Here is a 24,391-nt window from a genome sequence, read left to right as displayed (position 1 = left end):
CCAGGAGCTTTGTGTTATACCTTTTGACATTGGGAGAAGGATTTGGTGTTGTATGTGGTGTTCGCAACCATATTGGTTTCAACTGAGGCTGACTCTTGGACTTTTTTCAATGGCGTGTTTTTTTTTGTTAGTTTTTTTTTTTTCTCCAAAGGAAGACTTTTTTTTTTTGGTTAATAATTTCTCCTGGGAAAAATGAGTTTTAGCCCTTCTGAAGCCCCCTTGTTCCACCGCACCAATCAAAGATGGCTGAATCACTTCAAAGAAACCTTCTTTTCGACAGTCTCATAAATCTTCCTTGTTAGTATCGGGCTCGGATGGCCAAGTTTCTCTCCGTCAGCCCACACTGTGGGTAGCACAAGCCTGTTTTTGTCTGTACTACGTGCACCGAGGGGCTGTGTATTTAAGATATTTCTGTGAGGGAGTGCTTCGGCTTTGAAAAGGATTCCAAAATTTCCCTTGTACTTGGTTAAGATCCTGTGCTTGATACTTTGGCGGAAAAAAAAAAAATCTACTTCAAGAGGCCCAACAAGTCTTTTCATGTCTTTCTTCGCCGTTTCTTATTTACAGTGTGAAGCCGTATTGTTCTCCGTGGTATTTGGTGGTTAAAGACGTCTGTTTGTCTTTTGTCATTTCAAGTAATTTTGAAGTCGATCTGATAAAAGAACTTTCTGGAATTTTAGACTTTGGCCGTCTAGCGTTGAGGTGTTTGCCATAAAATTTTTAGGTTTTAATGGGATCCTATCATTAGAATCCCTTTTTTTCTAACTAACACGTAGGAATAGCCTTAAGAAAGGCTATTCTTCTTCTACCTTTAGATGTCTTCTCTGCGCCGCCGTTCGCTAGATATTCCGTTTTCAGTCTTTATGCAAATGAGTTCTCTCGCAGCACTGGGGGCGGGCCCCAGCGCTCAAACAGCCCTGGGGGTGTCCCCTGTGCTGCGAGAGAACTCTCCAGGGCCACCTCCATCTTCTTCAGGAACCAACCTGTACGCGTCGTCTTCCGGCCTTGCTTTCAATCTTCTGTGCGTGCGCAGTCGGCCATTTTTTTGTGGCCCCTTATTACAGGAGCTCCCGTGGCCTCCTAGACCCATGTTAAATTGAAGTTGGTGCAGAACTCAACGGAGCCCCACATCCCCTAGAATTCGTCCGATTTGTAGGGTTGCTGAGAGTAGCCAACAGACATCCACTGTTCATGGCCTATCCCAAGGATAGGCCATCAGTTTTCACATGCTGGTTGACCCCTTTATAGCCCCCGACACATAAGCGAATTGTTGGCTGAGCCCATCTATGTTGAGTTTGAGGTCCTCCTGACTCTCTTTCGATGGAATTTGAATGCTCGAACCATATGTCCTTAGTGGATAAGCAATTCATGTCAACATAGGAAATCTGGATTCCAGGAGCTTAACGCGCTGCATGCACCACAAGGATTTTTGAATGAGGCCACACCCTTTTTGGTGATTTGCACAAAATGTTTTGGAAGTGACCGGCACAAGTCACCTATAAAATGTCTATTAGCCTGGCACATGTGAGAGCATTCCACCAGGCCTTGGGAGACTTTTCTGTTCTTCTGGGATTTCAGGAGGTCACCCCTTTATGGGAGTCTTCGAGCATTTCGGGAGAGTGGGCAAGTATGGGATAACCTATCACTAGTGTTATCGAACTGCAACTTATTCCCTTCTCTCCTTAAGAAAATCTGGAGTAATAGCTGTTGGCCAAATGCTGTTGAAGATGTATGGCCATCTTTAGTGTCTTGTAAGGTTTTGTCACGCTTGTACGTTTCATCTTCTCATGTCACACAAGTATGGCAGTTATCGGCTACAAACCCGAAAGGGATTGGTCAATGGGGATATGCCCTTTCCATATAAAAAATTAGGTCATATATGGACCATAGAGTTGCGCCCATCGGGATCGCACTATGTAAACAGATTGGAGAGCTGCTACAAAGAGCACCCTCGTAGACTCTACATGACCACGTGCCACATGGCCGACCACATATTACTACATTTCCCATAACCGGCCGACTATACAACAATTCCCCCTAATGATAATGTCTGGACTTTGTGCGTGATAAAAGTTGGACATGCTACAATTTTTTTCGGCGTCCGGGGCAACTTTAATTTTTAAGCTTTTCAATTGAAATCTTCTTTATTGTAGTATTTGGAATTTTTTTGTGGTTCAGAACTCTATGTTAACAATCCGGCTGGTCGCCATTAGTAAAAGACTACGGTTCATCACCACTCTGTTGTCAGTCACGTGACCAAGCAGCTTTCTCTGACCATCTCAGCTCCTTCACCGCTTTGCTCTCCAGGAATATTCTGTATTCTCAAAATTTCAAGCTCCTTTTGTCTCTGGAGTTGACGAAACGTTCTGATCTAAGTCAGGTCTGATGCGATCTTTCACGAAGAGTTAATGCTGGTGTTGGAATGTCAGGGTTGTGTTTGTCATAACCACACGTTAGTTTATCCAGCAGAATGTGACTGATGAGACATATCTGCTGATCCGCTTCTAATATTACACTGTGGTACTCCGCTGGTGTCAGGGCCAAGGAGGCTGCAGTCTCGCACGGATATAGCAGAGCTGATTTTGTCTGTTTTGCTTATACGGTTCGTGGAAATCAGATTACTGCCTAGTTGAATGTGCTCTATTGTCTTCTGTTATCAGCCATCTACAGGCTAAGGCCGTCCCTAACTGTAGGCGACACTTTAATAAATTGCATACCACCATGATGGATATTTAATCGCCTCCCCCACCCATGGTAAACCACTGCTACCGTATAATACTGTACGGGGTATCAATACAAGTCCAACCGATTTGTGAATGAGGTTCACGGTGCACATATGGATGGCAATTAAGGAACAAGGAGAAAGCACCATTAACTAAGTGCATGGAGTACAGGGTGACTTTTGGATGGAGGAGACGAAGTGTTAGCTTAGTGTCAGGAAATGTAGCAAGGCATGATCAAGTAGTATGATGGACCTGCTTAAAACGATGTCTTTTTAGGGCACATTTTGAAGCTGGGTATTGAACTGATTGCCCAGGGTAGCGCATTCCAGAGAACCGGTGCAGCTCAAGAAAAGACTCCGAGATGGCAGTGAGATGTTCAGATAATAGAAGATGGCAGTCTAAGGACACTGACAGTACAGAGAGGATGAGTAGGTTAGTAGACGGAGACCAGGGAGTAGACGTAGGGAAGTGCAGAGCTATGGAGGGATTTGTGTTGGAGGGTACCTCCACATTTGAAACCACGTCTCATAATGGAGTAGTGCAGGTGAATATAAGATACTTTGTAATATATCTTATTAAAGAAATATCTTTCCTTCTCCACCTATCAGACTGTTCTTCTCTTCCTTGACCATATAGAGTCCATCTCAATCTCACACACAGGAGTCTATGGAGAGGGGAGGAGGAAGAGGAGCTGCTTATTGATTCTGTGCAACGGTCTTATCTTGAAACACAACAGTGTCAGAAGGGCTCCTTCAATCACAGTATATCGGAGCTACAGCTACTTTTCCTGTAACCACCTCCTCCCTACCCCCCTCTCCTTAGACTTCTATGTAAAAAGTAACTCAGGCAGATAAGAGGAGAAGGAAGCAGATTTCTTTAATAAGATATATTAGAAAGTTTCTTCTATTGCCCTGAACTATTCATTTATGGAAAGTGGTTTTGTGGCGGATGGGCAACCAGTGCAGTTACTTGGTAGGTAGATGAATATCCCTTTAAGACTCTGGGTGTAAGGACAGCTTCCTTAAGAGCAATTATTTTACTCATAATTTTATTTTTACCTTCTTTTTCTATTCATCGCTGTGTGTGGGAGAAAAATCCTGGGTTGAGCTTTGCTATAAATAACCGGTCTACAGCTCGACTATTCTTGAGGTTGTCTTTGGTTCCTGATTATTGTATGATTTTTTTTCCGGCTCTTCTTTTTCCGTATATCACCATAGTAACCGAGTGATATGTTCTGAAGTCGCACATTTACAATCCATTCTTCATTTCTCCGGTTCGGCTCATGATCTGGCCATAAGTCACTCCTAGGCTGCATATTGATGCTGCATCTTGTGTTTGTTGCAGGTAGCGGGGACATCTGTTGAATCGCACTGGGTATGGACGACTATCCCGACACTTGGAGGACAAAAGTAGTTTGTGGTGAGAGATTCAAGGCAAAGATAAAGTGAAGGGGCTGCCCTTGGGGGGGGCAACCACCAGCAAGGCCTAAGCCATGCCTTTCAAGATCAAGCTGCGGAGGACCAAAAGGTACAATGTCCTGAGCAAGAACTGTTTTGTGAGTCGCATTCGGTTGCTGAACTCCTCCGAGATCGAGTGCACGCTCAATGTGGACAGCACCGGACTGGAGTGTCTCGAGGCCGTGGCCCAAAGACTGGAGCTTTGTGAGGTAAGGTCATCTGTGACGGGGTTTTTTAAGAGCAATTTGTGTATTTTTCATGATTGGTAATTGACTTGGGCTGCAATGAGGTTTTTCAAAAATATCAACAGCAGTACAGAGTATTTAAAGGGGCTCTATCAGCAAAATCATGCTGATAGAGCCCCACATATGCGTGCATAGCCTTTAAAAAGGCTATTCAGGCATTGGTAAAGTTATATTAAACTACCCCCCCGTTTTAAAATAATAACCTAAAAAAGAATGTTCTCTACTTACGGATCGTGCACTGTGGGCGGGCATTCAGGGTGTGTCTTCATCTTCCTCCACGCCTCTTCTTCCTCCGATGTCCTCCGGTCCCGTCCTCCTCCGGCGCTCGCTCGCGGACACTGATATAAAAAAACGGCCTGGGCGCATGCGCAGTAGCACGCGGCTTCTACTACAGCTACTGCGCATGTGCCCAGGCTATCACTGTCCGTTCGCGAGCGCTGGAGGAAGACGGGACCGGAGGACATCGGAGGAAGAAGAGGCGGGGAAGAAAATGAAGACACACCCTGAATGCCCGCCCAGCGTGCACGTTCGGTAAGTAGAGCACATTCTTTTTTAGGTTATTATTTTAAAACGGGGGGGGTAGTTTAATATAAGATTTACGGTGCCTGAATAGCCTTTTTAATGGCTATGCACGCATATGTGGGGCTCTAACAGCATGATTTTGCTGATAGAGCCCCTTTAATCTTAGATTGCACCTAAGTTTTGTTGCCCTTGACCCATGTATCATTGGCCTGTATTGTCTGTATTTTTGCCAAGACTTCCAAATCGAATCAATCCTCTAACCCAGGGTCGTCCATGATTCTGACCAGATGGGGCCATTTTGGCCATAGTTGAATTGTGCCCCCCTCCCCACCATATGGCAGGTATTGGCTGTAATGCTGTTTCTGAAATTAAGGGGTAGGTAGGCATAGACTTGAGCCTTGGCAATTCTCCAGCAAGAAATCTCCCTTGGCTGGCAAAATTACCTATTTGGCATGGGTGACTGGACTCGGGGGTAATAAGCTGATTGCCCCAGTGAGTCCCATGATAAGATCACCTCTATGGAGAAAATATCAAACTGGCAATACAAATTTTTGTGCACCCCTTATATAGGACCTTTCTAGATACCCCGATAATGGTGGGCTATGGTGCTTGCACTGAATGGGCACCCACAAATCTGCCACTGGAACAAGAGAGCCCACACTGTATGTTAGGGTGCATTCACACGGAGTAACGTGGCACGTAGACGGCGTGTGAGACTGCGCGCCGTAAAAGCTCCCATTGATTTCAATGGGAGCCTGGATCGTATACGCCGCGTTATTTTGCGGCCGTGATTTTGCGGCTTTCCCTAATTTACATAGATCTGATTCATAGCCTATAATCGCCTTGGCCACCATTTTTGCCTATGCGGACTTGTTTCTGTGGTAACAGACTACAAACAAACTCTGCATAGTCGGGTCCTGCGGTCATACATCCTTCTATTTTTTTACTACTGGTATATACTCCATTTTATATCACAAAGTAGGGGACAAAAGGCAGATAATCTGGCTAGGATCTGACTGCACGGGGTTTGTACCATGGAGACACATAGATCCGAATAGTAATCGGTAGTAGAGATGAGCGAACACTGTTTGGATCAGCCGTTCCGAACAGCACGCTCCCATAGAAATGAATGGAAGCACCTGGCACGGCGACCGGCCACCGGCAAAGTGTACGTGCCAGCTGCTTCCATTCATTTCTATGGGAGCGTGCTGTTCGGAACGGCTGATCCAAACAGTGTTCGCTCATCTCTAATCGGTAGTACATTTTTAATAATGACTTCGAAAAGTTGAGGTTACATGCCTGGAAGAAATAAAACCTTGCCTGTGGAGTTGGACCTGGCTATTAAAGGGAATTTTTCATCCAAGTTTTTTTATAGCACCGATTGAGTACCAGAAGCCCATTGTCCCCCAACCGCCCCCATCCCCGTTCCAAGCTGTGACGCCCATGTCTCCATTATAGTGAAACAGAGATATCCAGAAATATCTCTGATGGAAAAGCCCCTTTAAGAATGGACTAGGCTCCTACACATTGTAAGGGAGTAGGTGTTTTTTGGACGTCGTATTGTGAACAATGGGCTGAAACTCTATCATTTCACGTTGCTTTTCCACCACAAGCGCGGCCCATTATAATCTGTTTCCTCCCTCCGCATTGTGACCTGTAAAAATAGACCGGACAATGGCAATCAAATTCCACTGCCCGGCTCCGGAGTCTCAAATAGCACAAAAACACAAACCGCTGTTTGTTTCCATTTTTGGTTTATTTTCTGACCCGCTGTGACCTTTCTGGTTTGTACTTTTATATTTGACATAAAGCGCTGTCTAAAACCAGTCGAGATTTTACTGATATTTAAAGGGATCCTATGTTTCAAACACTTTTTTTCTGAGTAACACGTAGGAATAGCCTTATGAAAAGCTATTCTTCTCCTACTTTTCGTTGTCTTCTCTGCGCCGCCGTTCCGTAGGAATCCCGTTTTTTGTCGATATGCAAATGAGTTTTCTCGCAGCACTGGGGGCGTCCCCAATGCTGCGAGAGAACTCTCTCCAGCGCAGCCTCCATCTTCGTCAGCAAAGTTCTCTTCCTCCTCTTCTTCCAGCGCAGGTTTCAGACTTTTAGGCAGACTGCGCATGCCCATAAGCCACAAGAAAATGGCCGCTTGCACAGTATTGTAAGCAGCCATTTTCTCGTGGCCGGCGGGCATGCGCAGTCTGCTCTGCCCGAGGCCTAGAAGTCTGAAACCTGCGCTGGAAGAAGACAGGTGAAGAGGACGTTGCTGACGAAGATGGAGGCGGTGCTGGAGAGAGTTCTCTCGCAGTATTGGGGACGCCCCCAGTACTGTTTGAGCACAGGGGTCCGCCCCCAGTGCTGTGAGAGAACTCATTTGCATACCGATAAAAAACGGGATTCCTACAGAACGGCGTCGCGGAGAAGACAATGAAAGGTAGGAGAAGAATAGCCTTTCTTAAGGCTATTCCGACGTGTTACTAAAAAAAAATTAAAAAAAATGTTTGAAAGATAGGATCCCTTTAAGGGCTTGTTACAAAAACATTGTTTCCAAAAACAGCACCACACCTGCCTATGGGTTGTGCCTGGTAGTGCAGCTCTGGCTCACTAAAGTGATTGGGGCTGAGTTGCAATACCACACACAAACTGCAGACAGATGTGGCGCCGTTTTTGGAAGAAAGCAATCATGTACGTTTTCAATAACTGTCACCAGTTTCCTGTTTGCCAAATTTTTTTAAAAACAAAAATACAAAAAATTTCAATGTCCACTTGACAGCCATGAAACCATGAGCAGGGGCAAATGTTGGAGAGGAGGCCCTATAGCGAATGTTAAAACAGGACCCCGATGATGGTGCCAGGTTTTAGACCTAAAAAATCGGAGGGTCTGATGTTTTATGGGCACACTTTGGCGCTATTATTTAAGTATTATATGGCTTTGCGATAAACTCCACCAGCAGTTCCATCACATCTGACAATAGGAATAACGCAGCAACGTACAGCGCCACTCTTACCATCAAAATAGACACCGCAAATTAACCCTCTCAGACACCATTAGCAGTGGGTGGGATCACTTGGGTGTCCTCGTAGTCGTAGTCAGTCTGCCGCTGTATCATGACTTGTTCGGAACGCTCTATAGTTACAGATTTTGTGCTCCCAAGTGTAAATTCTCCTCCACGTTCCAGGGTTTGACGTATCGTGTCTAATGTCTAATACTTACTTATGCCCCGGGCCTAAACTAATATATCGCCTCAGAATAGGGAGTGTCGTTGGGGTGTCGGGAGACCTGATGCAGCACTTTACAGCCAGGGGATCCCATCGCTATAGCAGCAGACTACTTTACAGTCAAATATCACAAAATGGATTACAAAGGCTTTGAAATATTAGACAAGCGGCTTAGAAACCGTCATTACCTGTCAAAAACCTGAAATTTTTTTTCTTTCAATTCGTTTTTTTTTTTTTTTAATATGAAAATATTTTCCATCTCTCAGACATGTAGTCTGTTTTCGAGGAGCAACGATATTGATATTATGAGCACCATAAAAGAAAAACTTTTCACCAGAAATTTACCTATTTTGAAAGGGATTCTACCAATAAAATACTTTTTTTTTTTCTTCTCGTTGACACGTAGGAATAACCTTAAGTAAGGCTATTCTTCTCCTACCTTTAGATGTCTTCTAAGCGCCGCCGTTCGGTAGAAATCCGGGTTTTTGTCAGTATGCAAATGAGTTCTCTCGCAGCACTGGGGGCGGTCCTCAGCGCTCAAACAGCACTGGGGGCATTCTCAATGCTGCGAGAGAACTCTCCAGCGCCACCTCCATCTTCTTCAGAAGCCGCCTCTTCACGCATCTTCTTCCAGCACTGGCGGTCAAATTTCTAGGCCTCGGGCAGAACTGACTGCACATGCCCACAGACCACAAGAAATTGGCCACTTACTTACTGTGTAAGCAGCCATTTTTCTTGTGGCCGCGGGCATGCGCAGTCGGCTCTGCCCGAGGCCTAGAAATTTGACCGCCTGCGACGGAAGAAGGCGCGTGAAGAGGACGTTCCTGGAGAAGATGGAGGCGTCGCTGGAGAGTTCTCGGGATGTCCCCAGTGCTGCTAGAGAAGTCATTTGCATATGGACGAAAAATCGATATTTCTATGGAACGGCGGCGCGGAGAAGACATCTAAAGGTAGGATAAGAATAACCTTTCTTAAGGCTATTCCTACGTGTTATCGAGAAAAAAATGTGTTTAATGGTAGAATCCCTTTAAAGTGGTTTTCCAGGGAGTAATACAACTTTATTACTGATAAACAGTCTGACCCCCAGGGCCAAATTACCCTTCTGGAGGGCAGTAGGGGAGGCCTGAACTCTTCTTCCGGTGCCTCGCCTGAAGCCATCCCATCTTTTAACTCCCTCTATTGACAAGGATCTGTTGGATACAGTGGAATCGGTCATATTACCAAAAATAAGAACGTCAGCAGAAGAACGAGTTCTGGCCTCCCCAGCTGCCCTCCCTATCCGTAACAAACTGGGTTCCAGGGGAGCGGCCGTGCAGCAAATGCCCTTCTATGCTTTACTACTCCCCATAATATCTATATTTGACCAAACATACTAAAATCCTGCAGCGTTCACTCTGGCCACTAAGCCTAATAATTGTCTGACAATGTCCTGTTCTGTAGAGATCACTTCTCAGCAAACGCACATCAATATACTCTACTAACAGCACAAGATCCACCATTCGCAATAGGTGATGGACTCCCTTATCTACTCCCCATCTGTACAGCTCACAGAGCATGCCCACAACACTCTCCCTTAGTCTGGAGATGATCACTGAGATCTATGTGGCAGCTGAAAAGCATATTTCTAAATGCTGTAAAGATAGCTGTCGCCATAAACGTGTACAGAAAATATATTTTAAAAAAAATAATAAAATCGGGAAGAAAAACATTTTAAAAATGTGTTTTTTTTTTAATCAGTAAAAAAAAAAATCTAGGCGATCTGTTCCCCCCTCCATGATAAATGGCACCTACGTAACTATAGGGCAGTTAATGGGTACATGGCTTCTATCCATCCTGTTATTCGGTATCCTCCCCGATCTCTCCCGTTGGTGTAGCGCGCGCCTTCCAGCTCGTAATTAGCAGATATGTTTTACATTATGTCGCTGCAATTACTGGCGTGGGACCCGGGGATAGGAAGCCGATTACAGCGAGTAGCACTCGTGTATCCCACACACAATGTCATTTCATTAACAGAAGACGCGCCCACTCGCCCCGGCCCGCCAGCTGCCGTACTATACGACTGGCTGAGAGTCAAACAAGCTGCGTGTAATGACCACTCCACCGCCACAGGCAGCGCTATGACAATGAGGCACTGATTATGTGCTGATATCAAGGACCTACAATGTCACGCTGACCGCGGCTAAAAAAACGGAGAACCTTAACCACTTCGGAAACGGGACAATTTTACTGATTCCGGCCTGGACACCGTTTTGTTTTTGTTTGTTTTTTTATTTGTCTTTAGTGTGCCCCTCATAGGGTCACAATCGACCTTTTGGGGGACATTTTAACAGCATTTTATTCTATTGGCTGATTTGCCTTGTAATCCACGTCATAATCTGTGGCGTCCGCAACCTCCGGAGTCGGCCCATTCATTTGAGCCGCGACTATCGGAGGCCGCGATAGTCGTGGCAGGCGGGTTTTGACCTGAGATTGACGCGGCTCCCCGCGTCTCTCTCGGTGCCAAAATCCGCCCTACTGCCCCCCATGTATACTAAGCCCAAGTGTCAGTATATTTAAGATATTTCCAGGAAGAATAACAGAGGAATGACACCATTCAAAGATGCTTTAGCCTTACATCCTGTTACTTACTAAAATCGCGTTGTCAGGACAGTGGACGGCTACGCGGTAATGGGAAGCTGTAAGAGTTGGCACCCAGCTTTCCCAGCATGAGATATAATACAGGACCAGGAACGCCGTTTGTTTATTGAGAAGTAAACGCTGTGCATGAGATGACTTCTATTAGAGAATGTGACAGGTTGTATTTCCAGGCCTTCGGCTCCCAGTGCCAGAGGAGATGCTGCCAACGCTGCTGTCCCTGTATTACGGGAAGCAAAAAGCTTCAGCCCCACGTACACGTATTATCTGATCATCGACGGATTAATGGGTGGGGATGGTATTGTTATACGAACAGTACGTATAGGAAATACGACAGAATATTAGCATATGAATATATTTTCTGTTCATGATTATGGGGGCGGCCATCTTGCCTCTTCTCTGCTAACAGCATTTAGTGATCTGCTTTACAGCGCAGTCCATAGGCAGCCATAGCCTTGAGCTGACTGATTGAGGTCTATGGGAGGGTTTTCTAGACGTGCTCAGTGCAGCAAGGGGGTGGAGATAGGATGTGACATCATCTATAGTCAGTAGTGATGTCATAACTGCTTAGCGGTGTTATCTATAGAGGTGTTGTCTTCTATTGTCATACTGTCTGTGATGTAAATGAAGTGACTGCTGCACTGAAACCACCTACAGAATTGGCAAGTGTCAGTCTGTTATTAGGCTTAGTGGCCAGAGAGAAAATTGCATGGTATGGTACTTTTTTAAAGGCGTTGTCCGAGTTTAAGCCAGGATAGGCCATATATCTCTGAACAGTAGGGGGCCAAGAGACGGACCCTGGGCTGATCAGCTGAATGGAGCCGCTTCTGTTCTATACACAGTACAGGGCTGGAAGCAGAAAGCTCCGTTCCCTGTATAGTGTCCTAGGGTATCCCTGCAGCTCAGCGCTCATGGTACAATACAGGGGACGGGGCTTTCTCTGTACAGATGATCAGGCCAGGCTGATCAGATATTTATGGCATATAAAATCTTGGATTGATAACGAATATGAAGGAAATTACAGCTCCCAGTAGTGTGGTCACCCAGCTTTGCCATACCCCTGTAAGGCAATAAATCCGTATTTTCCGGACTATAAGGCGCACATAAAAACCTACGATTTCCTCAGAAATCGTAAGTGCGGCTTATAGTCCGGTGCGCCTTATATATGGATGGAAGCGGCGGCAAAGTCTGCGTGCCGCTTCCATACATACATAAAAGGCACCGTAAGGGTGCATTCACACTACGGAACGCCAGCGTGTATCACAGCCGTACACGCCGGCATTACAGCAGGGCTGCCGGACACTTCCCATTCATTTCTATGGGAGCCGGCATGCGAGCGCTCCCCATAGAAATGAATGGACAGACACTTCCCATTCATTTCTATGGGAGCCGGCATGCGAGCGCTCCCCATAGAAATGAATGGAAAAAAGCAGTCCATTCATTTCTATGGGGAGCGCTCGCATGCCGGCTCCCATAGAAATGAATGGGAAGTGTCCGGCAACCCTGCTGTCACGCCGGCCTGAAACAGAACGTGAAACTTACCCAGCGGTGCAGGGCGGGCGGGCATTCAGGCCTCCTCTTCCTCTGATGTCCTGACCACTTCCTCCGGCGCTCGCGAACTAATGGCCTGGGCGCATGCGCAATATCATAATGCTTCTACTACTGCGCATGCGCCCAGGCCATTATCAGCGAGCGGCGGAGGAGGAGGACGGAACATCGGAGGAAGAGGAGGCCTGAATGCCCGCCCACCCTGCACCGCTCGGTAAGTTTCACATTCTGTTTCAGGCTTTTATTTTAAAGGGGGGGGGGGAGGGTAGTTTAATCTAACTTTTACGGTTGGGCTCTATCAGCATGATTTTGCTGATAGAGCCCCTCCTCGCCTGCCGAGCGCTTCCAATAGAAGCGGCTGGCACGCGGGGGGTTAAGCGGCCGCTGGCAAAGTCTGCCTGCCGCCGCTTTCAACAACATATAATGCGCACCGGACTGCGGCTTATAGTCCGGTGTGCCTTATATATGAACCGAGACGGACTATAAGGCGCTCATGGCCAATGCGCCTTATAGTCCAGTGCGCCTTATAGTCCGTAAAATACGGGTAGTTATGCAGCAATATAGGAGTAGCATAACTGGTGGCCCCCCCTAGCATCTAGAAAAATGTACGTGACCCCTTGTACCGCAGATCAGCGGATGTATTATATAATCTATAAAATCTATACCTATAAGAATAAATAAATTTTACGCAAATATTTTATCTGTATATATTATTATTTATTTTTATTGTTATTATTATTATTATTATTATTATTATTATAATATTTATTTTCTTCATTATTTATTATTATTATTATTTTTATTTTCATTATTGTTATTATTATTATTAATATTAATTTTTTTTATTAATTTTTTTTTTATATATACATCTATTTTTCTTCTTCCTTCCAGACTCATTATTTTGGCCTCTGGTTTGTGGGAAAGTCTCAGCAGGCGCGGTGGGTGGAGCTGGAGAAGTCGCTGAAGAAGCAGCTGGACAAGTTCTCCATTGAGCCCCTGCTGTACTTTGGCGTCATGTTCTACGTGCCCAGTGTGTCCTGCCTGAACCAGAGCATCACCAGGTACGTGCCCGGCCACCTCACTCTTAAAGGGCCAGGCGCATCTTTAGTCCATATGCGATGCGTAATGGAATTTATCTTCTAGGCCGACGCTTCTGTAAAATCCATTTGGCAGAGAGGCCTGAAAACGACCATGAAATGGCCGTAAAATGTCACGGTCTGATGTATTTATACATGTGACGGGTCTCTTATCTCCTGTCATGTGACACTGGTGATGTTCCCCATAGTTGGGGTAGGTCAGTGACTTCGGGCATGTGAGGCCAACGTAAGCGAATCTGGTTTTTCTACCTTGGGTTATAAATTGTCACGAATTCCAGAACCTCCACTTGGTGTCAGTGAATATGACTAATACTTCACAGCAGAGGGTTCGTTACAGTTATATCTATATGGGGAGTCATAGATTCTACCTGCCTCCATATAGAGACCCTCACCATACCCTACACACTGGGGTACATGGGACCGAATGACCGTACTAAGCGCAGTCACATGGAAGAAGGGGGCGCTGTAGTGGTGAGCTCATGGCGCCGCCGCAGGTGTCCCGTCCTAAACGCTCTGCCATTTTTTGGGGTCCTAAAGGTTAGACCCCAGTCCATTTATTTTTTCTGAAAGGAGATGACACCTCTAAGCGGAGTGTGCATGTGAATGGGTGTTTAAAGAGGGTATTTCTAGAAAGTGGATAATCCCTTTAAAATTCTCCATAATATAGGGGATAAAAAGCCTGACCTCTGAGACCCCCACCAATCCCAAAAACGAGGGCGTTGTTTTTCCTCTCTGGTGACCGGTGGTGGACCCCAGGCCCATTCACTTCAATGGGTGCACCAGAGACCACAATGGACGGGCAGTGCGTGCAGTAGATACAGGTAATAGGAGCGGCGCTGTAGTTCACCGGAATCGCCACTATGCAGTTGGCGGAGCTCCTTATACTGAATCAGAGGGGTTCTGCACATATAGCTTTCGGGACTTCTAGAACAGCTGATCTGCGCTCGGTCTGGGCGTAAGACCCCAACAGATCACATAGTAATGACCTGTCCTGTGACTAGGTCATCAGTATGAAAATTCGATTTGGGGCCGGAAAACCCCCTTTAACATCAATGGGACTCCCTGCCAAGGAATGAGTAGAGGGAGCCAGGTGTGCACTGTCTACTGCAGAGAGAAGGGCATGTCTGTTTTCTAGGTGCTCTATACCTGTACATATGTCCTAAATGTTCCATAGCAATCTGATTTACTTAAAGGGGTACTCCTATCTATTGTTCCCAGTTATCAGCCACATAATAGAGAATAAGGGTTATTATGTAGAAAGCCCCTTTAAGGCTGGGCAGAGGATGTCAGTAGTGTTTCAGGAAAGCGTTATAGATAAGATATAAGGAGCGCAACTTACATCATATAATGTAATATAATATCTTATATTATTTCTCAGTAGAAACAATACGCAGACGCCTCCTCCGCTCTTGTCCTCCCGCAGCGCTGACCTTGGTGGATTCTTCTGTAGATCTTGAGATATTTTTCTTGTGCTGTATTATTATTAGTATAATGTTTATGGCTTCCTTAAAGGGATTCTACCATTAAAATCTGATTTTTTTTCTCACTAACACGTAGGAATAGCCTTAAAGGGGCTCTATCAGCAAAATCATACTGATAGAGCCCCACATATGCGTGAATAGCCTTTAAAAAGGCTATTCAGGCACCGTAAAACTTGTATTAAACTACCCCCCCCCCCCCCCCCCCGTTTTAAAATAATACCCTAAAACAGAATGTGATAAACTTACCAAACGTGCACGGTGGGCGGGCATTCGGGGTGCGCCGTCTTCTTCATCCACGCTTCCTCTTCCTGCGATGTCCTCGGATCCCGTCTTCCTCCGGCGCTCGCGAACTGACATTTGCTAAAAAAAAAATTCGTTTGAACCCAGCTTCTTCGGGAGCTGGGTTCAAACTTCAGGGCCTCGGGGCTGAGCCGACTGCTCATGCCCACAGGCCACAAGAAAATGGCCGCTTGCTTACTTGCCATTTTTCTTGTGGCCGCAGGCATGCTCAGTCTGCTCTGCCCGACGCCTAGAAGTTTGACCGCCAGCGCCGGAAGAAGACGTGTGAAGAGCCCGTTCCTGAAGAAGATGCAGACGACGCTGGAGAGTTCTCTCGTAGCATTGGGGATGCCCCCAGTGCTGTTTGAATGCTAGGGCCCGCCCCCAGTGCTGCGAGAGGACTCATTTGCATAGCGATGAAAAACGGGATTTCTACCAAACGGCAGCACGGAGAACACATCTAAAAGTAGGAAAAGAATAGCCTTTCTTAAGGCTAGTATCCCTTTAAAGCGGTTTTCGGCATTTATGGCTTTATCCACTTGCAATCAAAAACTGGCCCCGTTCTCCAGATCGGTGCAGGTCCCAGAGGTGGAAGCTGACGCATCCTATGAATATCGCCATAAATGCCAAGGATAAGATAAGATAAAACTTTAATAGTCCCACCATAGGATAATGGGGGGGGGGGGGGGTGTCAAATGCCAAGGAGGGTATATACCTCTTTAAGCAGTTCTCATATTCTTAGCATGGTCTCTGATTGAAAAGGTCACTAGGTGTAATATCCGGGAGCGGCGACATCTTATAATAACAAGGTCTGGATAACATGGCGGGGATGATGAAGTCATCAAAATCTCAATGTCAAACCCTACCCCCCCCCCCCCCTCCCCATTATTGACCTTCTATATTTTACGGCTGAGAATTTGCTACAGTTGCATCCAAAGTGCACTGGTGCTCATTCACAAAAAGGCTTTATGGGGACTTTTGTTACCCTGATCTGATCCCTGGGGGGGGGCACCAGTCAGACGAACCCCCGCCCCCAGTTCTATAATCCCTATGGAACTGCCAAAAGGAGCCGAGTGTTATCACTGGCAGGCAGGATTGAACCACTCAGTAACATACATGTGAGACCTGCCGGCCCGTTCATATAGGGCACACGGGACCCTTGTTCTCCTGACCAGTGGTGGGGCCCGCACCAATCAGACTGTTATTTCCAGAATATTCCCTCTTTATATAATGTCTATGACCAGCTATACCAATGCCAGTGCCTGTTGTACAGATATTATATGTGTCCGCTAAATTCAATGTGAAATCTCTTAAAGGGATCTTCTGGTTTTGGAGCAAGAAAACTGAATCACTTTATAAATAAGAAGTTCTGCAGCTTTCTAATATACTTAGTATGTAACTTTCACCATTTCCAAGATCTCTTCTTGCTGTCAGTGAATGAGAACACGCATGCTTCCATTCAGAGCAGTAGTGCTGCTCTAAGTTGAGAATGTCTAGACAATGCTCTGTGAGCTAAACACAGCAGTAGCTGCACAACTCTCTGGTAAGTATCAGTCTGAAGTCCAGGATGGTTAGCTCACAGAGCATTGTCCAGCCTGAGCTCCAGACACACATTGTAGCAAACCGCTAGAGTGATTTATGCAGCTGTTGCTCATGTGTTTAGCTCACAGAGCATTGTCTAGATGGGAAAATGTTACATGCACTTCTGAGCTTAGGTTCTACAATTATCAATATAGGGCTAAAGGCTGTTTAGCTCACAGAGTATTGTCTAGCCTGGATACAAGTGTACTACATTGTAACTAAGCTTATAAAGGATCAGTTTTGAGTCTTCTAAGCTTGTTTGCTAAAATGTATCAATATTGAAGTCCAGGCTGTTTAGCTCATAGAGCATTGTCAAGACTGGATACCAGGCTGATAAATTGTAGCAAACCACCAGAGAGAACTGTGCAGCTGCTGGTAAAAATATTTAGCTCACAGAGCATCGTCTAGATGGGGAATTGTTATATTCACTTCTGAACTTAGTTACTACGATTATCAATATTGGGGTTCAGGCCATTTAGATCATAGAGCATTGTCTATATTATATACAATTGAATTCCCTTCTAGGCTTGGGCTAAGTTCACACCTGTGTTTAAGTGACGAAAATTCCTACATGGATGACTTTTCTCTCCGCCACTTTCCATATAAAAATGCTCTTGTAGCAGACGGGCTCTCTGGCATTCGAGTTCCCCGGTGGACCCAAAGGACTGAGAGCCTGGCGCAAGTATGAACCTAGCCTTAGTTCTCTACATTGTATTAGTATTGGAATCTAGGCAGTTTAGCTCACAGAGCATTGTCCAGTTTGGACACCCGACTGATCAACTGTAGCAAGCCACCAGAGAGAATTGTGCAGCTGCTGATGTGTTTAGCTCACAGAGCATTATCTAGAGGGGATACAAGTGTATTCCTTTCTAAGCTTGGTTAGTTACAATGTATGAGTCTCGAATCCAGGTGGTTTAGCTCACAGAGCATTGTCCAATCTGGACACCCAACTGATCAACTGTAGCAAGCCACCAGAGAGAACTGTGCAGCTGCTGCTGATGGTTTTTAGCTCGCAGAGCATTGTCTAGAGGCCAAACTGTTATATTCACTTCTGAGCTTAGGTTCTTCAATTCTCAATATTGGGGTCCTGGCTGTTTAGCCCACAGAGCATTGTCTAGAGAGGATACAAGTGTATTCCTTTCTAAGCTTGGTTAGTTACAATGTATCGGTCTCGAATCCAGGTAATTTAGCTCACAGAGCATTGTCCAATCTGGACACCCAACTGATCAACTGTAGCAAGCCACCAGAGAGAACTGTGCAGCTGCTGCTGATGTGTTTAGCTCACAGAGCATTGTCTAGCCTGGATACATCTGTATTACATTGTTACTAAGCTTAGAAAGGATTCGTCTCGAGTCCAGGCTGTTTAGCTCACAGTGCATTGTCTAGACCGGATACAATTGTCTCCGCTGAGATTAGGGTTACGGCCTCCTAGTGTTCTCTGCTTGCTGTCAGTGAATGAGATCTTCGAAATGGTGACGACGTGAAACGCAAAGTCTATAAGAAAGTTGTAGAGTTTATCACTTTATCTGTATAAAACCAGAAAGCCCCTTTAATTCCTGGATGTACGGGCGCCATGTCTCCATGTTTAGTATATACATAGTGCAGGGCTTTTGGGGCCTATTGGATGAGATTACTGATGTTTATTGTGCTTTCTATCAACCACAAACTGAGCAATCCCCATGGTGGCGGTGTGACACGGAGGAGGAGGAGGGGAGTATTCCTCCTGGCCTTTTTATAGGTTGTGTTGGTGTTTTGCATGCACTAATTCTCCTGGTATTTGGGATTAGCCCTGATGAAATTATAGGTTGCGGTCGGAGAATGTATTGTGCTGCGGAGCTGGAGTTCTCTCCCTGTAATTTGGAATAATGAATGCAGAAGTTGAAGGCTGGAGAGCGAGATTCAGGTTGCAGCTTGCGGCCTCCCCTGCTGCTGGCGTGCCGCTACTGGCCTCACATTGCAGAGTTCATGTGTAAAGTTTATTTTTAACAAATAGTGGCCTTTTAGGGTGAAAATCCACGGTGTTCCTTCTCTGCAAAGGCAAACAGTGAGATTCCTGGCTGACTGCTGGAGATAGCCAGTGTTTATTCTGTAATGCTAGCTGATGGCTTCTAAAAGGGCAAGATCACCGCCAGGAGAAGAGGAAAGCTGGCAAAGCCTTCATACACGGGCCAAGGAGGATTGTAGTTTAGGCTCTGTTCACATCTGCTTTACATTATTTCTGTCAAGAGCTCAGGTATATTTACCGCAATAGTAGCACAGTAATAAGACTGAAATGCTGATGTAGTTACATTACTTATCCTGACTTACATGTATTATACTCCAGAGCTGCACTCACTATTCTGCTGGTGCAGTCACTGTGTACATACATTACATTACTTATCCTGTATTATACTCCAGAGCTGCGCTCACTATTCTGCTGGTGCAGTCACTGTGTACATACATTACATTACTTATCCTGTATTATACTCCAGAGCTGCGCTCACTATTCTGCTGGTACAGTCACTGTGTACATACATTACATTACTTATCCTGTATTATACTCCAGAGCTGCGCTCACTATTCTGCTGGTGCAGTCACTGTGTACATACATTACATTACTTATCCTGTATTATACTCCAGAGCTGCGCTCACTATTCTGCTGGTACAGTCACTGTATACATACATTACATTACTTATCCTGTATTATGCCCCAGAGCTGCACTCACTACTCTGCTGGTACAGTCACTGTGTACATACATTACATTACTTATCCTGTATTATACTCCAGAGCTGCGCTCACTATTCTGCTGGTACAGTCACTGTGTACATACATTACATTACTTATCCTGTATTATACTCCAGAGCTGCGCTCACTATTCTGCTGGTGCAGTCACTGTGTAAATACATTACATTACTTATCCTGTATTATACTCCAGAGCTGCGCTCACTATTCTGCTGGTGCAGTCACTGTATACATACATTACATTACTTATCCTGTATTATGCCCCAGAGCTGCACTCACTACTCTGCTGGTGCAGTCACTGTGTACATACATTACATTACTTATCCTGTACTGATCCTGAGTTACATTCTGTATTATACTCCAGAGCTGCGCTCACTACTCTGCTGGTGCAGTTACTGTGTACATACATTACATTACTTATCCTGTATTATACTCCAGAGCTGCACTCACTATTCTGCTGGTACAGTCACTGTATACATACAATACATTACTTATCCTGTATTATACTCCAGAGCTGCGCTCACTATTCTGCTGGTACAGTCACTGTATACATACAATACATTACTTATCCTGTATTATACTCCAGAGCTGCACTCACTATTCTGCTGGTGCAGTCACTGTGTACATACATTACATTACTTATCCTGTATTATACTCCAGAGCTGCGCTCACTATTCTGCTGGTGCAGTCACTGTGTACATACATTACATTACTTATCCTGTATTATACTCCAGAGCTGCGCTCACTATTCTGCTGGTGCAGTCACTGTGTACATACATTACATTACTTATCCTGTACTGATCCTGAGTTACCTCCTGTATTATACTCCAGAGCTGCACACTTTATCCTGTTGGCTACCATCGGAGGCTGTATACAGCTTATCTGAACTCCTATAAGTACTTTTTCAGTGAATCGGATACAAAGTGTAATTTTTCCACAAATGAAATCACTGTATTAACATGCTGACAATTTTGGGAGAATTGTGAGTGCAGCTCTGAGGTATAAAACAAGATGTAACGCAGGATCATTGTAAAGTAAGTAATGCATGTACGTAATAATTCAGTTTGGCAGGTCCATGTTATATCTATGGTGTGAATGGGGTACAGAGGAGGACATGGCCTCCTATATACCCTCCGCAGATGATACAACTGCTGCAGTTAGTCACACGTATCAGCGAGCTCAAAGCATCTGTGGAATCTGATACTGGCTGGCACGCTTTGCACAATTTCTGTGGGAGCTACAAGGAATGCTGGCATCAGGAGGGAGGCAGACAGGACGCTACAACAGGCTCAATGAGCTATTTCACAGTTCAGGAGCTCGGCAGGTCATAGATTTCAGGATGAAGACAGAACGACCAATAGCACTACACAACAATGGCCGCCAGACACATATCCTTCATAAGAGATCTCATCAATCCTATTAATATTTGTGTGTTTGGATGTTTGTTCCTTAATCACGCAAAACCTGCTCCACCGATTTGGCTGAAATTTTCCACAAACATAGTCACTACACTGGATTGCGCAATAGGCTACTTTTCGTCACAATAGCGCACATACGTTTTTCCCAGGACCCCCACAAAACCCAAACTCACATCACTATCTCTGCAATCTCACACACTTTGGGCCATAGCAAGCCACAAAATTCATATTACCCTCTACAGCAGAGGTCTGCAACCCCTGGCACACGTGCCAAGAGTGGCACTCCTGCCATATTTCACTGGCACGCCAGCAGCACAGGACCTGCAAGAGTTAAATGAAGTCCGAGCGTCCCTTCAGTGCTCTGCTAGAGCTGAGGCATAAGGACACTCCCCTTTGAGAGGGGTGCAGGAAACCCAGGGGGTGGAGCTTAATGGCTCAGGTCTGTGCCTGCTATAGTGATAGCTCCTGCCGTCTGCATCCTGCAAAGATTCCCCGAGGAGGAGAGGAAGCTGCTAGCAAAGTGAGGGTGCATTCACACTGAGTAAACGCTAGCTTATTTTGTAGAGTAAAATTACACTTGTAAATTTTGCTATCCCATTGACTTCAATGACATTTTACAGGCGTATTTTTACAGGCGTATTTTTTACAGGCGTATTTTTTACAGGCGTATTTTTACACTTGTAAAAAAATATCATTGAAGTCAATGGGATAGCAAAATTTACAAGTGTAATTTTACTCTACAAAATAAGCTAGCGTTTACTCAGTGTGAATGCACCCTGACACTGACAAACACACAGGTACATAGGATTACTATTCTCATTAATGTCAGGCATTTGGGGTTATTAGTTTAGTCTTAGTAACTCCATGTGCCTCACATTAATAGGAATACCCCCCATCATGTCCCTCATATTAACCCCTGTGTGCCTCATATAAAGGTTACTAATATGTGAGACATATGGAGGTACTAATAAAAGACCTCAATAATGAAGATACTTAATTATTACCTCCAAGTCTCTCTCATATCAGTAACTCTTACACAAGGGTTAATGTGAGGGACATGATGGGGTTAATTGCTATTACTAAGAGGCACATGGAGTTACTAAACTGTCATGCACAGGGCCAGACTTTATGTTGCTTGCTCAAGAGTCTCCTGTACCCAAAACTTACATGTACTGGCGCAAAATAACAAATCATACAATGTCGTATATCGAAGTATATTCACTTGTAATACCTCTGTCCCAAAGACACTATGTACAGATTATACCAACACCGTATAGCGGCTGAAATACTAATTACATTCATCACAAAAGTCTCATGTATTCTCAGAATTACAGCAAAAACAAGATACACAGTTACATTTCATATCCCATACCTTATACACAGTACAAAAACCTTACCCGTGCCTGTATTCACCCACTTCTACAATCACCGCAGACGAAGTCGCGGGTACCAGCTAGTATTACATATATCTAAGTGATGAGAACGGCCCAGAAAGAGTGAATTAGTAATGTATGTACAAAGCAGAATAGTGAGCGCAGCTCTGGAGTATAATACAGGATAAGTAATGTAATGTATGTACACAGTGACTGTACCAGCAGAATAGTGAGCGCAGCTCTGGAATATAATACAAGATAAGTAATGTAATGTATGTACACAGTGACTGCACCAGCAGAATAGTGAGCGCAGCTCTGGAGTATAATACAGGATAAGTAATGTAATGTATGTACACAGTGACTGCACCAGCAGAATAGTGAGCGCAGCTCTGGAGTATAATACAGGATAAGTAATGTAATGTATGTACACAGTGACTGCACCAGCAGAATAGTGAGCACAGCTCTGGAGTATGATACAGGATAAGTAATGTAATGTATGTACACAGTGACTGTACCAGCAGAATAGTGAGTGCAGCTCTGGAGTATAATACAGGATAAGTAATGTAATGTATGTACACAGTGACTGTACCAGCAGAATAGTGAGTGCAGCTCTGGAGTATAATACAGATTGTAACTCAGGATCAGTACAGGATAAGTAATGTAATGTATGTACACAGTGACTGCACCAGCAGAATAGTGAGCGCAGCTCTGGAGTATAATACAGGATAAGTAATGTAATGTATGTACACAGTGACTGTACCAGCAGAATAGTGAGCGCAGCTCTGGAGTATAATACAGGATAAGTAATGTAATGTATGTACACAGTGACTGTACCAGCAGAATAGTGAGCGCAGCTCTGGAGTATAATACAGGATAAGTAATGTAATGTATGTACACAGTGACTGCACCAGCAGAATAGTGAGCACAGCTCTGGAGTATGATACAGGATAAGTAATGTAATGTATGTACACAGTGACTGTACCAGCAGAATAGTGAGTGCAGCTCTGGAGTATAATACAGGATAAGTAATGTAATGTATGTACACAGTGACTGTACCAGCAGAATAGTGAGTGCAGCTCTGGAGTATAATACAGATTGTAACTCAGGATCAGTACAGGATAAGTAATGTAATGTATGTACACAGTGACTGCACCAGCAGAATAGTGAGCGCAGCTCTGGAGTATAATACAGGATAAGTAATGTATGTACACAGTGACTGCACCAGCAGAATAGTGAGTGCAGCTCTGGAGTGTAATACAGATTATAACTCAGGATCAGTACAGGATAAGTAATGTAATGTATGTACACAGTGACTGCACCAGCAGAATAGTGAGCGCAGCTCTGGAGTATAATACAGGATAAGTAATGTAATGTATGTACACAGTGACTGTACCAGCAGAATAGTGAGCGCAGCTCTGGAGTATAATACAGGATAAGTAATGTAATGTATGTACACAGTGACTGTACCAGCAGAATAGTGAGCGCAGCTCTGGAGTATAATACAGGATAAGTAATGTAATGTATGTACACAGTGACTGTACCAGCAGAATAGTGAGCGCAGCTCTGGAGTATAATACAGGATAAGTAATGTAATGTATGTACACAGTGACTGTACCAGCAGAATAGTGAGCGCAGCTCTGGAGTATAATACAGGATAAGTAATGTAATGTATGTACACAGTGACTGCACCAGCAGAATAGTGAGCGCAACTCTGGAGTATAATACAGGATGTAACTCAGGATCAGTACAGGATAAGTAATGTAATGTATGTACACAGTGACTGCATCAGCAGAATAGTGAGTGCAGCTCTGGAGTATAATACAGGATAAGTAATGTAATGTATGTACAGAGTGACTGTACCAGCAGAATAGTGAGCGCAGCTCTGGAGTATAATACAGGATAAGTAATGTAATGTATGTACACCGTGACTGCACCAGCAGAATAGTGAGCGCAGCTCTGGAGTATAACACATGTATGTATAAAGTCGCTTGCCCTCTTGTGTGTACAGGTTTTGTATGTCAGATATTGTCTGTAGGGGCATTTAGGATAATCCCTAATCCCGTAGTGTTATCTGAGTACACTTTAATCT

At 44.7% G+C, this 24,391-nt stretch overlaps 1 protein-coding gene across 1 annotated transcript in view; it reads left to right on the top strand.

Annotated features, from left to right (window-relative positions):
• The window catches only part of PTPN14 (protein tyrosine phosphatase non-receptor type 14), a 70,930-nt gene that overhangs the window by 17,136 nt on the left and 29,403 nt on the right, over positions 1-24,391 (top strand). Inside the window, exons 2-3 of the mRNA XM_075267099.1 lie at positions 4,068-4,389; positions 13,243-13,412. Coding sequence (XP_075123200.1) covers positions 4,216-4,389; positions 13,243-13,412 — 344 coding nt within the window. The 5' untranslated portion in view covers positions 4,068-4,215. The remainder of the gene's footprint in view (positions 1-4,067; positions 4,390-13,242; positions 13,413-24,391) is intronic.

This window comes from Leptodactylus fuscus, chromosome 3 (genome assembly GCF_031893055.1).
Source record: "Leptodactylus fuscus isolate aLepFus1 chromosome 3, aLepFus1.hap2, whole genome shotgun sequence".
NCBI classification, from domain to species: Eukaryota; Metazoa; Chordata; class Amphibia; order Anura; family Leptodactylidae; genus Leptodactylus; species Leptodactylus fuscus.
Note: the sequence above shows the minus strand (reverse complement) of the source record. Positions and strands in the feature narration are given on the sequence as shown.